General features: G+C 40.7%; 1 protein-coding gene across 2 annotated transcripts in view; it reads right to left on the reverse strand.

Moving 5' to 3' along the window:
• arid3c (AT rich interactive domain 3C (BRIGHT-like)) overlaps nt 1-19,178 on the reverse strand; it is a 106,155-nt gene that overhangs the window by 68,057 nt on the left and 18,920 nt on the right. Inside the window, exon 3 of one of the 2 annotated variants that reach the window (XM_080049027.1) lies at nt 14,928-15,008. The exons of the other annotated variant lie outside the window; for it this stretch is intronic. Within the exon in view, the coding sequence (XP_079905153.1) occupies nt 14,928-15,008 (81 nt within the window). The remainder of the gene's footprint in view (nt 1-14,927; nt 15,009-19,178) is intronic. 2 annotated transcript variants of the gene reach the window in all.

Here is a 19,178-nt window from a genome sequence, read left to right on the forward strand (position 1 = left end):
CAAAGAACGATCGAATCTGGGAAACGCGGCCCTTGTTAGTGACAACAAACTAAATTATGAACACTGAAACATTGTTATTACCTGATCATTTTTTTATACGTATACCCTACAGGCCTATAGTATATACTGTATATCCAGTATATATATTTTTTCTTAAATAGTACACTGTTGTAGTAGATGGTAGATACATGCAGGCCCGCCCACACACATCTGGCAATGGGCCTCCTTTACTCAAGATTTACTCCTATCAATGTTTGTGCATGCATTAATTGTATAATCTGAAGTCAAATTTATATGAGAAGTAAAAGTGGAAATATTATGGATGGTGCTAAATAAAACTTTAGAGGATAACTAATAATGAATAGTTGTCCTCGTGGGACATCCTTAAAGCCAGACACAAGCCAGACAGAAAGTAAGCAAAGTTGACCTGTGCTGTAACAAGTATTGGGCCCCTGCAGACCTCACATTCATTGTGTATTTTGTCCATGACCATGAGACTGTGATATTTGTTCTGGAATAGGCACAACTACAACACAATATCAACTCAGTCCATGAGGAACATGACCAACTTTGTTGAAGGGACACCCTGTTCTAAAATGAATGAGTTTTACAAAATGATTAACAAACAATGGAGCGTCAAGACTCATTTATGCCCCAGAGATTTTGCAGCTGCAAAAGGTATTTTATAAAAATGTGATGCATAGTTTAGGAATAATAATAAACATGACAAACATCACTGTTTTCCTGACTGGAAAAGTAAAGTAAGGTCAGATAAAAGCCCAGTATGTCAACAGAAATATTTATCAGGGGGATGGTTGGAGACACTGCAGAGATAACCGTCATTTGTCTAGAACTCTTCTATACATCCTATTATAAAGGACATCTATGCAAACCCAACTTCTCCATATTGACGCTTGCCACATCCCAGTGTTACAAAAACTACACAGTTGAATTGAAGAATGACCATTGTGATAACTCTTTACTCCCCCCATCCTGCCTGACTCAGCCTGCTGTGTGTTTGTGAGTGTCTCATTAAGCTCAGCAGTAGAGAAGGGGAGCTTTACCGTATCAACAGCTCATCCCTGTGTGTGCTGGCCTTTTATAAGGCCTGACAAGCCAACGCAAAATGGCTGCCATTCCCAGGAGACCTTTGTTTTTATAGGGCAGTCAACAAACATCACCAGTGTTGAGCACACAGGAGCCTCACTAGCAAGGAGACCACTTCCTCACTTATTCCACTACCGCTTCATTATGCTGGGTTAGCATTTCATTTACAATTTATGACATGACATTGTTAATTCTTTTCCAAAGCTAATCTTCCTTTGTACACATTTGGTCAGGACTGTCAGGACTGTTAGCTTTGCAGATGCCGGATGTGTCACAATATGTAAATACCAAGCTATCTATAGGTGCAAACATCTTTATAACACCACAGCAGTGGCCCAGTTACAATGGTGTATTTCACAAATTATGCACATGCATATGCACAATTTGTTGAAATTGAAGAAACACAGACTTGATGAGAAAATCAACATTGCATGTGCTTTTGTGTCTGTGCTCCTGAATACTAAATTCTGACCATATAAGTGTATGCTTATTAAGCATTAACGAAGCATATATTTACTTTTAGTTAAAGGAGAAATAAGTGATAGTTTGTTAATATACGTGTTAAATCACTCTATATTCATACAGCAATCACTTAAACAGTATGTGCGGTTCATAACACAGGTCTCCCAGTCATTCAGCTTTGCAGTAATTGCCAGTTAAAATTTCAAGTATCCCGCTCGTTTTATCCAATCAGGAGACAGAGCGCCATATTACTAACCGTAAACAAACCAAATATTGATTGGTTTTCTGAAAATTGTCCATTACGCAAGAAGTTGATTTCTATAGCTGATGCTTGCAATCTCACCCAGGTTGTAAATTAACCCACAAGAATTTCTTCAACTATTGGTGGTGGTAATATTTCAACCTGTATTGACCATATGTTCACTAATATGAAAAGTGTTCAAAGGCTGTCTCAGTGGCAGTTGGATGCAGTGACAACAATTTGGTTGCTTTAACAAGAAAAACTAAAATGCCTAAGTCTGGTGTAGGGTGTATAATATGTAGGCAAGCTAATACTGTGCAGTAAACAGACTGTCGTTCCTTTTAAATGGGGAGTGAAAGACATTAACATAAGACAAATTAGGTGACAGTTTCCATTGTAGAGCCTGATTTATTTATTACCAGATCCCTTGTCCTCAAGTGATCACAGTTTAAATGATTATATTATTTCTATATTCATATTAGGCTATTTAACGAGGATTACATTTCAACCTGACAGAAATCTGTTCAGTGGCACAGACGTTAAAAAAATCCTGTTATTAAAAAAAAATAATGATATACGTACATACAATACAAATAGGTTTATTAATCTGAATGTAGAACATGTTCACAATGTATAAGGTGGCCGCCTATATGAACGACACGAGGGCTGAGAACTATGCTACTGATCAGATAAATGATCGATCAAACGTAAAATCATCAGGAAATGATAAAAACATCCCGATGGAGATTTCTATGGAGTGATTTTGCTTCAAACTGTACAGGGACGCGTTGTGACAGTCACACTCTTTCTTCAGTCGGAGCTGCAGCGTAAAGTGAAAACAAACTCAGAGTAGGTCGTACCAAGGTCTAACGATCAATCTTTCAAAAAGTGTCTGAGAACAAATGATACTGTTGAGTTTAAAAAAAGAAGAATTCCATAAGCTTTCATTGTATAAGAGTGGAGGTGAGACTCACTCTTAAAATAGCATGACTTTGTGTGTCAGTCCGTGTCTTGTCCAGGTAGAACTGCTAGTATCTTGGCCATCTGCTAACTCAACTCCACTCTGCCTGGAGAGTCCTGGGAGGAAATATCAGCTCTGTGTGATGATGTGGCACTTTGAGCCATAAATGTCCCCTCCCCCTCCCCCTTCCCCTTCCTCCCCTGGTCAGCTCACCCCATCCCCCCTAGCCTGCTTACTTCACCTTCTCTCTCATATTTGAGTGTGCCAAGCTTACGTCTTATTCTGTACTCATCTCAAGTAAAGTAAAGCCACAATGTTTTGACCTTTTAACGATGTACATGTTGCGTATGAATTTCAGATGTTTTTCTTGTTGTTTCCTGCCATGTAGTTCTGCTTTGTGTCTGCTGATGTATGGTCTGCTTGGCATCCATCTATTATTCCATGAATTAGGTTATGGTAATCACATTAAAGTCTGACCAGCAGAAGAGCTGTGGCTCGGCGTAGTGAAATGAAGACAGCAGTCATGTATTGGGATAAATGTGTTCTTTTAGCCAATCAATAGACAGGATCTGAATCTTGAGTTCTGATAAGTATCGGCCTTGACTTGTAATTTGATATTATGTAAAGGAGCAACATGGGTCACTTCACCAGAAGTGTACGCTGAGTCCATCTTGTGTCCCAGGTGCATGCTTAAAGCTGCGAACACACCGCACTGGCCGCGCGGCGAGATTACCTACAAAGTCAATGTACTAGCGTGTGGCCGTGTGTCCACCCAAGAATCGGCGTCCAGCGGAGGGCATTTCCGCGGCGCGTGGCCGCGCCTCAGCGAAGCGTGTGAATCGAAGGCGCTACCATTTGCGGCGCGGCCAACATATGCGGCGAATGCAGAAGATGAAAATATTTTTTTTTTTGGCGTCGCCGCGCCGCGATAGCCAATCAGCGTTGAGATTGCCCGGTGGTCTGCAACCCGAGGTGGGCGTGTGGAGTGACGACATTGGGCTTCTTGATACATTCTGCAAATATGTGTGTTTTGCATCTGTTTAGCTGTTGGTTGTACTTTAGCCAAGGTAGCGCCGGTTAGCATAGTGAAACTCACCCAGCTGTGTGCTGTTCTGGAGGATAACATGAACCCAAACTTGACGGGAGTGTCCGTGTGGAATTCAAATATAGTACAGCGAAGCACTGGTGTTGTCCTCCGCCAGACTTTCACTTTCAGGTAGGCTTTATTTTTGCAGTTGAGCACACACTGCTGTTGTTATTGTGTTTAGTATGTTGCTGAATTGCTGTTAATGTGTGTGTATTTGCGATCGGGGTGCGTCTTCATGCTGTTTTAATGCTATTTGTGACATGACTGCTGCTGGTTACATAGTGTACCTACATCTGTATTTTTTGGCACAGCTGGACCATGTTGTTGTTGTTGTTGCACCATAAGTGTGACGGGTCTGATCTCAGAAACGGCGTCGGCGTCAGGAATATATGGCCCAATATGATCAAGCGGCGAGCCTCTTGCGTTCACACGGCCAACCACCGCAGGGGGCCAGTGCGGTGTGTACGCAGCTATAACTATGTTTTGAGTGTTATAAAGGGATCAATAAATGGTAATATGCTAATCAAATGCCATAGGCATACTTAATGTTGAGTTTGTGTTGATGGACACAGCTGCATGGGAAAAACTTTAAATAGTTTTTAACTTGGGCGCATCAGAGATCATTTTCTAATCATTTTGTTCTTATTCATGATCATTTCCTAGCAAGTTTTAAGGAAATAACTACACAATACAGGTCAGAATATTAATGACGTTTACTTCCATTAAAATCAACAAAGACTACCAGCTAAGTATTCATTCACTATTATATTTCAGTGTAAACTTAATTATCTTTCATGTTGTTTATCACTTACATTCAACAATTGTAAACCCTTTAAAACTTCATAGTGATAATTCAACACTGATCAGCATTTTGTCTAAATTACACTTCAACTTTATTCAGTGCTTACAAGAAACGTAGAACTTAATTGTTTTTCAGCCCTTTTAACTGCCTTTTAAACCTCTGAGTATTTCAACTATTAACATGTTTTGATACATTTTACTTACATTTTCTTTACATTTTCTAACTTGTATCATCTCCTGTCTGTCAAATTGGTAAAATGGATTGATTAGTGGACTGGCAACGTTACACAAAGTGTATACTTTGTATTACTAGTATATACATATGACGATTAATGCTCAACCGATGAGTCTGTTATATATTTTAACAAGGACATCTTTTTTTTGTTGTTATCTATTTTAGTACATTTCAAATGTCATAAGTAAAAAAGAAGACAATTCTATAAAAATAAATAAATCTATAGTCAGGGTTGCAAGCAATTAATCAAGCCCCAACCTCAGCGATTTTTACCAGCTTCCAATAAGGAAGTGACCACAACTGTAGTAACCCGGAAGTGCCACTGGGGGCTGGATGCAGAAGACAGCCATTTCTCATTGACTCCAATGTTAAACATGCCGTTTTCACAGCATTATTAAACCTATTTCAGGCCTGGATTAAAAAAACATTCTAGTCTGTATGTTTAGGTCATATCTCCATGACAACACTGAGGGGGGTGAATTTTTTTGGACCACGCTAGTTTTTATTCTTTTGGAAGTTAAAATGTATTGGCGCGATCTCTTGAGTGACAGCTCTACGCCCGTTGTCCCTCACTTTGCCTCGGAGGTATACGTCAGCTATCTCCCTCCCCCCGACGTGAGGCGGAGTAAAAATCTCACAAAATGGCGACGCGCACAAACCAGGATTATTGGATGCCGTGTGAATAACTGAGGTCAGCCCGGATGCTACATCCATATTATTTACTATCTATGCAATTAATATGAAGCCATGTGTGTAGCCTAATGTGAGTGTACTTTGTGAATGTCTGCCTTGTGTTAATTGACCAATAAAGCAACGCAACTTAAGTATAGTATGAGTTCATCCAATAAAACAAAGTAAATTTCTCTCGAGCTATGAAGTGAATATATTCTGTTACTCTTAGGGTGTATTCACACTGGGAAAGTCCGCTAGTTCACTTGCTTTGGTCCAGACCAAATAGAATTTAGATTTTTTTTGTTTGGTGTGGTCCACTTTCATATTGCCCCTTTTGTAAGTGAACCAGCATTACGAAGCAAAACCACACGTGATCTGAGGTCATTCATTCATTGGACAGACATTCTGGGGTGGAGAGAAGCAGGAAGAACGAAGTAAAAACTGCGAAATATATCATATTGATATAATATGGGGTTAAAAATAATAAAAAGGACTACATCTAGCCATAAATAAAGTTTACATATTGTTGTTGTTACATATAGTTATAATATGTAGCCCTATGACAATGCCATGTTATGTGTAGCCTACGATGTGAAGCATCATTTTTACTGTATTTTTGCTGCTGGACGTGCGGCTCGCGAGAAGAATAGGCTCAAGCTGACACTCAGGTGATTAAGCTGTGTATCAGCTGGGTGTCAGTTTGGCGCAGTTCAGCTCCAAACTGACACGGGGATAGTATTAACGTCCCGTACATGGGAAGCAAAATAAAAACACACTTCTTAAGCAGCGTGAACCTGTTGGCACTGTGCGGGAGACGCTCCACTCTCCTTCATCTGATCGCTGAACACATTCAGCATTTTTACGCGTCCTCTATCAAATGTAATATATTGTTCTGGGCTCCCGGTCAAACCACAACTTATCGTCCTAACAATGGCGACAACAACACTTTCCCATAATGTGAAGCGGACGGCAATTTATTAAAAAAGAAAAAGAAAGAAAAGGCACATTGCCTCCTGCATTTGGGTCGGATCGAGTCCGGACAAATTCACACCACAAACGAACTGTAGCAGAGTGCGTATGGAAGCGCACTGAGACCACCTCTTCAGCTGGGTCTCGGAGCGCTTGTTTGGTCCGCCCCCGAGTGCGATTGCTGTATTCACACCTGTCTGAAAGATGCGCACCGAAGGCAGAAGTGCATCTGAGTTCGTCTCAACCGAACTAAACACGCCATGTGTGAATACTCCCTTAATGAAGCCAGCCTATGGGGCTTTGACATGTAAGATTAGTATGGCAAGCTGAGAAACTGACATAAGGTAATGATAAATATACGGACAGCATGGTCGGGCCGATAACTGGTTTCAAAGTATACAGCGGATTGCTACGGTGGTCCTGTGGTATGTTTTATCATACCGTCAGAATATCATACCGGCCTATGCCTACAACATGGTCCAAGCTTCATCAAAACTCAACTTTTAAGGACTGGATATAAAGCCCTCTGCAACTTATGAGAAGATGTTTCTGGTAAATGTTCTGAAGCTAACGTGTGTCCACCACACCCGTAGTTTAAATGGCTACAGCCTCATGAGCTAATCTGTTGTTTTAATCTGATGTTGATCCCCTCAGTGATCCCTGACACACTTAGCTATGTAGGAGCATTAAGCAGCGTTCTGATGGCAACTAGGTCAGAGGCCATCAAATAGTGCTTATGCCAAACAGGAACCAAGTGTTAGCAAGCTCATGCTAGATTCCACAGGAGTACATGTCGATTCAAGAGGATCACATTACATGGCAGGGCCACATTCCTAAAGTTACACAGAGTTTCTCTGGCTGTTCACACCACTATTGTGTTCACACAAGAAGAGAGTACACACACACACACACACACACACACACACACACACACACACACACACGATTCCATGTGTTATTATGGGGAATGGACAGTGAGTCTAACATACACATTACTGTAGTATGTTTACTTTCATGAATCATAAATTTAAGATATATATCAATATTATTAAATCATTTTCTCTCACGTAAATTAACTAACTGCTTCGGCAATATTTTCTTTTTTAGATTCCATTTTATGATGAAATAATAAAAGGAGATGATCCCATGTAGCCTTGAAAATGTTTGTTTATGATGGATATCTATGGATATGCTTTGCTTCGTCAAAGCAATGTAAACTGACATCTCACCCTATGACTCAACACAGAGTGTGGAGGTTAAATAGAAGTTAAAAGTAACTGTTGTTCTTATCTGTGGTTGTTACTTAGCATGTTTCAGTGATGGCTCCCTGCAGAAGGCCACTGTCCACTAACATCCTTCCTCACACAATCATCTTGGGCCTGCCTGACCTAAACAAACAAGCCCACTTTTTTCCTACTGTCGACCCCCTCACAAATTATATAGGTCTCCCTTGACTATTTTCCAATCAGGTCAATATAGACTTTTCAGTCCCCGATGTGAGAAGCGCTGAATAATCTTTTCCATGTCCCATTTCTCACTATCCTGAGACATTTGTCAGGAGCAGGGATAGCATGGCAGATAACATTGCTAAGTCAAACAGACCTATCTCATTACATTTAATTTCGCTGACGCTTTTTTCCAAAGCGACTTCCAGTAATTCAACCATAAAGGTACAAACTCAGAACAGCAAGAATCAGGCAAGTAGCCATACATTAACTTCAATGCTACAACTACTCCTTATGAACAATCTATCCAGAAGCATAGGATCATGTCATGTGCTGACTGTCTTAGAAGTGCTGTGAATACAATATGCTTGTGTCGAATATTTTCTTGAAGATTGAACCTGGATTCATGTAACACATTATAGCTAAGGATCACAATGTCCATTAGCATCCTAGTTGTGGGTGAATCAAAGTAAGCCACTTATTTCCCCATGCTCCCCCGCCAAGCTCACCATAAATAAAAGCTCTTCTTGCAGCACTGCTTGCTAGCCTTCCCTTTGTTTGGACAACACATTTTCTCAAGAATTCTCCACTGAGGGAAACAAAGGGAGGAAGCGCAACTGTTTCCTTTTTTGGCACTGAGGAATCCATAAGCAAATAGGAACTCTATCTAGTTTGTATAGATTTCAACTATAGGGCTACACTTCAGCTTGATTTTACTGATTGTTTCCCTAACCCTGTGAACCAAGAACAACTTTCTATTTCTCTTTGTTCAAATTAAAACGATACGGAAAATGTCTTTTTGTGTTATTTATCAGCCAGAGTAGTCCATGCCGTCCATTCTCTTTCTTTGGTGCCATTGTCCAACTTTCATCCCAGTCTTTGGAAACACTCTGAGTTTGCATTAAGGTGTTTGAAGGAAGCCTGGACAAAGAAGCATTCAAGGAATGTCCCTGTGCCAATAAGCTGTGGCCCTCCTCAGGGACCTGCCCATAAACCAAAGGACACACAGTATAATCAAATTGTACGCACATGCACAGAGCTGTCTACCATTTGTTTTGCCGATGAGAGAAAGAGAGAAAGACAGGCAGACAGAAAGAGAGAGAGAGAGGGAGAGAGAAAGAGAGCTTTATTCATAATTTAGCTTTCTGACTTTTAAGTACTCTGACTGACTGACTGATGGTTATGCTGTCTGCTTGAGCCCATCAGCTGTTTGACAAAAACTCCAACTGGAGCTAAGTTAAATATAAATTAATAAATATTGTAACCAAACACAAATCACGTGTTATTGCTTATAACTAGGGCTGTCAAATTAACGCGTTAATTTCGATTAATTAATCACAGAAAAATTTACGCGATTAAAAAAGTTCATGTATAAAGCTGGCTGAGTGGAGGAGACAGAAGTTGCGAGAGACGGAGAGCGAGCGCGCGCGCGCGAGAGAGAGAGAGAGAGAGAGAAACAAACTGTCGTAGGCTATACAGCTGTTTACAAACAGGTATAAAAGTGTCATAACAGTATGCGATTAATTTAGATTAATTAATCACAGAGCCTGTAATTAATTAGATAACTTTTTGTAATCGCTTGACAGCCCTAATTATAACACATGATTGCTAATGTGAATTGCATCAGTACAGTAGGCTAGCTCACGTCGGTTGGGATCGGGCATCCAGACAAGGTGCCAATAGGACGATGTAGCTATTGGCAACATGGCCCAACACTACTGCTTTTGATAGCAGACATATTCACAGATATGTTTCACAGTTGGTGAGCTTGAAGGCGCATAAGTTCCAGATGATGAGAATGTCACCTTACTCTAGGTCCAGTGGCATCTTCTGTGTTGACTGCAGGAGCACTTGTAGCTTTCCTAGCCATCACACTGATAAATGACTCTTAACACTCACCAGTGTTTGCATGTATGCTGTCTTCATGCTGAAATGCCTATATTAATGAAAATTATTTGTCGTCTATTATTAAATATAATCATACTAAAATATTGTTACGTAGCACAGCTTTTTTTATTTCTAATGTGTCATTTCAGTTTTACATATGAAATATTTTGATAAGAATATTGGCAGTTATTTTCACTACCTTCCATATCAGGGAGCTCCGAGTCCCAGACATGAATGTCCAACTTAAAACTAACTCCCCCAAGGTCCAACAAACTAAGCATATACTTTCCAAAGCTGTTTTCTGTCTGAATCCCTGGTAACACATTCAACATAATTGACACAAAAAATAATTTTAATGAAAGGACTATTTGTTGTTGTTGTTTCAATTAAATGTTTCTGAATAAATGAATTGCTGTTATGTCCTGAAGTCATAATAGTGAATAAAATAGGAAATATGGTAAAGAGAGCACATTGTACAAAGAGGACTGCTGTTTGGATAAAGACAGCTCAGAGCGATGGTACGATGATCACATTCAAGTGCAGGTAAAGAACACTATAAGTAAGCACAGTGCAGCTCTGCGTTTCAATGCTGACACTGGTTTCAGCTAATTGTTGTATGAAGGTCTTCTTACATAATCATTACATGTTGCCACGGCTGATGATAGATCAAAATGGAACTTTTCTCAACCTGTCGTCAACCCACTTGAAACTTAAAATCAAGACAAGACAGAAATATGGTCATATGTGTCATAAGTAGGGCAATCATTCGATTAAATTTGCGCCTGTTGGTCTGGAAACTCTCCGTTGAAGCTTTTTCAAAAAGACCAGAAATCTGGGCTCACGTTTCAATTGGTTCTATCTAATATGGGCGGGCCAGAGCCCTTTGTATGGTACTCTGGGGAGGACGTAACCGGATGACGACAGTGACGTGCATACGACGTCGAAGCCGTGATAGTAAACATCAAAGATGGCTGCGGATATGTTGTGCGAGTTTGAGACTGCTTTGGCCTCGACCCTTTACGATTTGGAAGATGGCACTCAAATATTTCATTAGCAACCATAACCACGGCAAACGTTTAATTTAACAGTTTAACAGCTGTTCGCTAAACGAACGGGGCTTACGTCACCTTGTGCATCGCTCTGATTGGTTGTAGTGCTATCCAACTGCGTGCAGTGGCATTTGAAATGCACGAGTAGGAGCCGCCCCTTGAGTTGGAAATTACTATTGATCGTGGCCAGACCCTCTATCGTTCAAGATATCAGGGTCTGGATTTCCAAGCTAGAGAGAGGTAGTTTTTTCTCAAATTGTGGCAGTGGGGTAAAGTGAGACAAATGTTGTGGGGTAAAGTGAGACAGTGTCTATGCCCCCTTTTAAGGAATCCATTATATTTTAGGTAGCAAGGAGACTAGTTTGAAAAGACAAAAGACAATGTGGGCAGAAGGGGTGTCAGCAAGGGCATGGTTTGGCACGTATGTATGTGGGGGACAGGAGCCTTTAACATCACTAGACTCTGTAGAAATATGTCTTTATTCAATGAATGATTTCAATAAAACAAATGCAGAAAACAAGACTCAAAGGATAAAGAAAAAGACAGCTGGGTCTAGTCTTGTGTTCTGAGTCCCAGGCTGTTCTAGCCGGTTCTGATTGTTCTTTGCTCTGACCCCCAGACACTCGCTGGCTCTAAGGGTCCTGTGTTCTGACCCCCAGACTGTGTTTTAATCTAACTAGTTCTATCTGTCATTTGAATGTTAATTATTGAATATGAATTATATGTTGTATTTGATAAGAGTTACTTTCAAGTGTTTAGAAAAAGGTTTTGCTTAATTGACCAAACCCCATGATTCTGTTACTGGTAAGACATTAGTTTTGTAATATTTGGTTTTCAAGCTAGCTGTCAGGATTCTAACTGTTACAATTTGTGTTGTTATGGTAGTTTCAGAGTGGAAAAAGTAAGTGGATCAGTTTACCCCCTTGATTTTTCTGGTCTGTCTCAGTTTACCCCACAGCTGGGGTAAAGAGAGACACATGACAACTTTTTTTAAAACAATCATATTTTCACTGCCCTTTGTCTTGAATACATTCTACCAGTGCTGTTCGCTCACTGTCCCTGTCGGTTTGCACCGAGTCGTCTCTGTGCATTCACCGGAGTAATACGCTCACAACACTGTGGAATTAATATAGAACAGGCTGGTTTGGCCAAGTCGTTCCACGGACCGATACATTGACCCATATTCTGGCAGCAGCTATCGCAGTCCAGCCTAAACCCTGCTTTAAAATAGCTGACATGTAAAACCAGTCATTCATATTTTATATCTTAAAGTTCAGTAGGCTACTTAAATGTGCCAGGGCCTTTGTTGATCCACTTGTTTAGTTTTTATGTAGGTTCTACAAGATTTAAGATGTTTGCTGCAGCCCTGCCAAAGGAGTTTTAGATAGAAGTTAGAGCTTTTATTTTCAATAGGTTACAAGGCAAGCTATCTTATGTTTTTTTGTTAGGGGCAGATAAAACATGTTTGTGAAGTTGAATGTTTCTATTTAAATGTGATTCAATGTTCTCTTATCACAAATATGCTAATAAACAACATTGTGTAGTTTAACTGATGAACACTCTGGTTTCTTCAGGCTTCAGCAGTATCACATTATATATCGTGATTTATATCGATATTGATCAATACAGAAAAAATAATCGTGATAATATTTTTGCCACATCGCTCAGCCCTAGTAATAAGCAGTTTCAACCTGTATTCTCAAGCCCGACAGTCCACTTGACTGTCTGAGATAAAAGCCCATATGACCGACAGAGCATATCATTGACCACAGGCTTACAGTAACACCTACCGCTAATTATTTAGCATCTGACTTCCACCCAAACTTCATTTAGCACAACGGTTCTCAATCAGGAGCTGTCAATGGCCACACCGCTGCAGGTTCTCCTTCCATACAGTACATCAGTTCTGTATTCTATCCACTAACTTTGACACTTTCAACAAGAACTCTTTCAGACTGTCTCACTTCCTTAAACTGGCCAAACTAATACCACTAGAAAGGTCACCATTCCTTTTCTCCACATTTAACCCCATACTTTGGCCCGTACACATTGAAGAGAATGCAGATGCATTGTTGATGTAGCTTTAGTTGCAGGAGGCGCACAAACACACCATGAGTACCTCCTGTACATTGAAACACCGTGCTTCATTCATCTATTGTTGGTAACAGATCCCCACTATTACACATTCAAATGCACACACAAATGTAATGTTAATTTGATTAAAGCCAGCTAATTTGGCACTATTTATCCGTGCCCCTCCTGCAGCAGTTATACAAGTTAAAACACCATTTGTTTGATCATTTCATAATTGCTTTGCTTCCGCCGACACAAATAGTTCTGCAACAGCAGCAAGAGCTGAGTGTCGCCAAGCAACGTATAAACAGGAAGTGAACCTGTCTATGAGTGAATATAGTGTTTTGTCTGGTAACTATCACCCCGCTGCACTGTAAACATGACTAAAGAAAAGAGACAGTGGCTCTTAATCAAGCTACTGCTCAGTCCAAACCCCAACCTGCAGCATCCAGAGTGAAGCAGCTGTAAAGCAGAAGGATTCATCAAGTGACATTGGACTCCTATATCAGCACTCATGGAATCTCTCTCGTCAAATCAAATTACTCAGAACTAACTGCTTTATAATGCTTAATAAGTTATTGCAGTCATTTTGACCCAGAGACATGAAAGACTACTTGTTGGTCCCTGGGTAGTCGCACAGCCAGACCAAACTACAGCTAGTAGTCCCCGAACAATCATTGGTCCACAGTGTGCATGATGTCATCGGGGAAGGCGTTGCTAGGGTCCCACCTTCAGGAACAAGAATGTAAACAAACAGTAGCAGTCCCTGGAAGGTTTTATAAAGCCAGAGCTGGACCAACACTTTCCTGTTCAACACTTTCACCTCACAGCACCAACTACTGTACATCTGTCCTCTTTGGCTTGTCCATGTTTGGAAACACTGCTAAGAATTGCTTTACATTTTTAATATGGACATACAAACTGTAAACCTGAGATAAACAATGTGATTCATCGCAATTAACTACAGGAATTCTGTGATTGAACGCGATTTAAAAAATAATGTGTGCCTTTAATATCTACCACACTGTAATGAACCCTTATCTTAGTTTTAAAAGAAAACTTGACAGCTCCCCTAAATCCCGGCTCACTGGAGAAGTTCATAGTTGCATTTTCACACAGTCATCCAGACATTTGATGACATTTGAGGACTGATTATAAAAAGGGTTTGTGAAAACTTTGAAGCAGCTTTGATAGATGATGCCAACTGGCAGGGAGTAAAACGCCTCAAAACAGATAAACACTAGCCATTACAGAGCAATGGTGCAAGGGTTAGGGTTAGTATAGTCTCGCAAAGCCAGACCAAAATGACAAGTAGTATATACAGCACTCACACTCATTTTAGGTTTGCTCTCCACCAACAGCAGAGAAAAAGATGTGTCCATAGCTGATAAATACGTGATATACTTTTAACCAGCTGGCACCTAACTGTAGGTCTGCTGTTTGCTGCTCACTATCAAATATGCCATGTATGTAGTAACAGCATAACGCAAATGTCTTTCCATTCAAATGCTATGCAGTACTGTAGAGGTAGCTCTCCGGCACCTTTGTAAGTGCCAATGTAACCTGACACTGTGCGTATGGTTTCTCCTGTTAAGTGAGCTGAGCTGAGGGAAGCTCCCTCAGTAGAATGTCACCTCACACCTCTCTATCAGCCAGAGAGGGGATCGTCTTTCCACAGGGCTGCAGTGGTGCGCGAGGGGTACGGCAGGAAACATGACCAGCAGCTATTGTTAGGCTGATGTCGCCTTGTCACTCACAGCAAATGAGTGTATATGTGTGTGTGTGTGTGTGTGTGTGTGTGTGTGTGTGTGTGTGTGTGTGTGTGTGTGTGCGTGTGTGTGTGTGGGGGGGGGGCTTGACAATGCTATGGTAGCATCTGAGATATCAGCTCTGTGTGTGTGGGGGAGATAGATAATGATTAGTGATGGAGTTACTGACCTCCTGAATCAGAGGCTCTGAACGGCCAGCGCCACTTGAGTTTCCCAGCTTCCTCTGTGCCAGCCCGCTGCCTCTGTCCGACTGAAGACATTTTTAAAAGGGAAACACTTTATTATCTCTCTGTGATAGTGGGGAGCAGCTCTCACACTGCAGCAGCACAAATCAACAATGATGGCTTTGGTTCTCTCAGATAAATGTACTGGGAGAAAATCAGAAAATAGAAGACAATTATGCAAATCTATCAGACTGGACTATGATAAAATGATGATCAATTCACAAATGTTCAAGTGTATGTTAAGGGTATCAGCAGTGTTTCCCCTAGGCCCGGTGGTAAAAGCCGATAAAGAGTATGCGCGCGGCATGCGTACCAAATTTCTAGTAGAAATTGACCAAAAGTAACCGTATTATGGAGGAGCCTCTTTTGACAGCCTGCTACAAATTAGGGCACAGGGTCATTCGGTACGTTTGTACATTTTGTGTTTCCCTCAGGATTTTCTGAGACTGTTGGGGGAGAATGGACCTTCTAGTGGGGTCTTGGGGCATGCCCCTGCGTAAGAAAAAATTTAACTTTTTAAAGTTAAATGCATCAATCTGGTGCACTTTGAGAAGCTAAATCTGATTTTACTTTTTTTGCTCTGTAAACAGCTGTCATATATGTCCTGCCTAAAACAATTTTCTGGAATAATTTGGAGACACAAGCCATATAAACTATTGAAGAAAAACACATGGATATGAAAATATCAGTCTGCATTATATGATCAGCTATTTAATAAGCTTGACTATTTATTCTCCGCAAATTCTTGTGTTGGTGTTAGTAGGGCTACATGACACTTCAATTAGTTGACCCAATTTCAGGGCTGCAGTCCATCAGATAGAGTAATGTTAGACATCTCTTAAACTATTATCTTTGTAAAGTTTGCCAATTGCAAAAATTGCATTTTTGTATGTTGGGCTGAGTTGGGTATCATTGACAACGTCAAAACAGTACTTGAGATTAGGCTCAAATCCCACGCCAGCTCTCAGCTCGTGTACGCAAGTTTGTAAACAGCATGGACTCACAGTGCAGGCTGTGCCGGGTAGCCGATGACTTTGTTGGACAATTATTAGAAGATAATATAAATGCAGTGTTTGCTCAGACCGAAATAAAGATATTAATCACTTAAAAATGTGCAGCTTATGGTGTGCAACTGAGTAGGAGAGCTGATTCAATAGTGCGCACACCGGCCACTTAGGAGCGCTGCATGGGACTGCGTAAGGGCAGTTATCTCCGACTTGGAGCAGCTGGGGGAAACCCGAGGCACGGGGGCTGCATTCATTCAAAATGTTAGCATATAGTAGGCTATTAAATGTATAGGCTATGCAAGTAGTAGGCCTACACTGCTCTCTATGATAAAAAATACACGGCACAACATTCAGCTTAACATTTTTGAGATGTTAGTTCCTCTTTTAATGTGTCATTGATCGCTTAAGCGAGCGATTTATTTCCACCGTTAACCGGCACGTTTTTCCGATCTGCTGGTGGAGCAGGACGGTGGGCGCTCTCACAGCTGATCGTTGCCGGGTCCAGTGGCGTGCACAGGTTGACCCAAAGTGGTGTAGCACCTGCCCTTTTCCCCTGGCCCAATCAAGTGCCCTTTTGAAAAAATAATAATAAATACAAATCTGAAAGTTCTTTTTTTTTTTTTTTTTTTTTTTTTTTTTACAGTGTATGTGGCCGATGCCGACATTATCATCTATAAATGCTCAACGATTAAAAACGTTTGACAATAATGCCCCAATAAATATGCCCCCCCTCCTCCTCCTCCGCACACACTTCCTTTGTTAACGTGAACGCGCAGAGTGGACACAAACGGAGGTGCGTTGCAGCAGCAGTTCACAGCTGCACACACACACCTACTCCCCGGCCTGCCCTGCCCCACCAGCGAGGTAACACATACATGAATTGAGTTAAGAGTGTATTGTTTGCCATCTAAGCCTCAGTTGCCAAGATATAACTTGCATTTATTTGTCTCTGTTATAAAGTAGCCTCTATCATGCAGCGCCACACAGCTGAGCATAAATTAGCCGACTGTCCTGCTTAACAAGCTAGCCCAAAACAAAAATTGATATGACGTGATGAACACAACTAATGTCGGCGGAGTTTGTCATTGGTACAGCATGTGAATCTATCAGTATGCTGAATATTTAGTGTTGTTTAGTTTTACTTTAGGCAACATAATTAACACATGCAGTAATTTATTTGCTAAATGACAAACAGGCAATTCCCAATTGCCTGCAGAAAAAGTAGCCTTGTGCCTGGTTGTAATGTAACCAAGCAGTCTTATTTTATATGGTTGGTCTCTTTTTATTTACAAATTGCAGTATAATGCCTAGAAAGGAGAAGTTAAAAAGGAAAAAGAAAGGGAGCTACAGCAGGCAGCCAAGGGGAGCAGCTCTCTGCTCTCCTGGATGAAAGCATCCACCAGCAGCAAGGAGGAAGATGAAGATGAAAGGTCAGAGTCATGTTAACTGTTCAGGGCCTTTTAAAGCTCAGATTTGAATGTTGAACTGTTCCTCAAATGTTATTGAAATATCTTAAAAGCTGTCCACACATTTTATTTTAACTACACAAAGTGGGTTGATGGTAGTAAATTAGTCATGAAGCTATATAAACTAATTATATTATTTGTCCCAGCCATAAGTTATTTCTATGTTACAAGACTTGCAGTAATCTTGTATTTACCTTAATAGGATATTATTAGTACGGAGATCAGGGGCCTAACGAAGACTTCAAAGAGATTAGGAGCTTCGGGATAAGGGATTTTAAAAAATCCGAAGCTAACTGTTTTTTTTCAAACATGTAATTTTTTTCTTTCTGCTTTTTGGTAATTCTGTGTCTCCAAATTATTCCAGAAAATAGTACTAAATAGCCCACATTGACACAGGTGATTTAGCCTTAGTTTTCTTCTCAAAATGCACCAGATTGATGAATTTTACTTTAAAAGGTTCACATTTTTCTTCCGGGGGAGCATTCCCCCGGACCCGCCTAGAAGGTCCAGGGTCCTAAATTCCTGTGAGAAACACTCTGTGTGGCCGGGTATTAACAGTCATTAGGCCAGGGGGGGAATTTTGTACAAGTACCCTTAAAATGATTTGGTCATTCATCGATAGAATATATTGTGCCCTTTTTTTGCACTGAGCACCTGCCCCCCAAAATGTCTGTGCACGCCACTGGCCGGGTCGGCTTGTGCAGCTGACGGCCGGGCTGACCACTCGTGCCAAGCGCATGCTGTCATACAGTAAAACGCAAAATGTGTTATTTTTTGTTTTTAAAACCCTTTTGAGTAGTGCTATCTAAAAGGGCCAATACATTCTAATTAGGGCTGTCAAATTAACGCATTAATTTTGATTAATTAATCACAGAAAAATTAACGCGATTAAAAAAATTAACGCAGATTAATCGCACTTCTATAATGCCTTTTGACCCGGTGCAAAAGTGGTGCGGAGCTGCACCTGTAGCTCGCCGACTCGAGGGCTCTATGGACGGTTTATGGGATGCATGAAGGTAGGAAGACATCTTACTTAATTCTCCGCAGTGTCCGTGCATTATTTATTTAGTGGGTGCAACAATGTAGGCTAGGTTCAAAACAGTGAGTAGGCCATATCTCTCAATCTTCCTCCAATTTTGTTTGCTAGCTGTTTAGCACCCGCCCCGTGTGTGTGTGTGTGTGTGTGTGTGTGTGTGTGTGTCAATATTTTTGCCTATGAGTAGGCTACGAAATGGTGGCAGTGCAGCGCTGTCTGTTGTGGGAGATGGAAAGTCGTAATTTTGTCTGCTTGTTTTTTTGAGAAAATTCGGCGCTAGTTCATGTATAAAGCTGGCTGAGGGGAGGAGACAGAAGTTACGAGAGAGCGAGCGCGCGCGAGAGAGAGACAGAGAGAGACAGAGAGAGAGAGAAACAAACTGTAGTAGGCTATACAGCTGTTTACAAACAGGTATAAAAGTGTCATATAAGTATGCGATTAATTTAGATTAATTAATCACAGAGCCTGTAATTAATTAGATTATTTTTTTTAATCGCTTGACAGCCCTAATTCTAATCATTCAAATCTCTGCAGAAGTGTATTTATTTTATGGGGATTGGTTGCATTTCAGAACAGCAACTTGCTTTTTTTAGTGGCGATTTTTGAGTCACTTTTCTTCATCTATGTAAAGAAATGGTGACATATAATTGTGTATGCTGTTTTATAGCATTTGAGCGATAGTACTGA

This window comes from Ammodytes marinus (genome assembly GCF_949987685.1).
Source record: "Ammodytes marinus genome assembly, chromosome: 2".
NCBI lineage: Eukaryota > Metazoa > Chordata > Actinopteri > Uranoscopiformes > Ammodytidae > Ammodytes > Ammodytes marinus.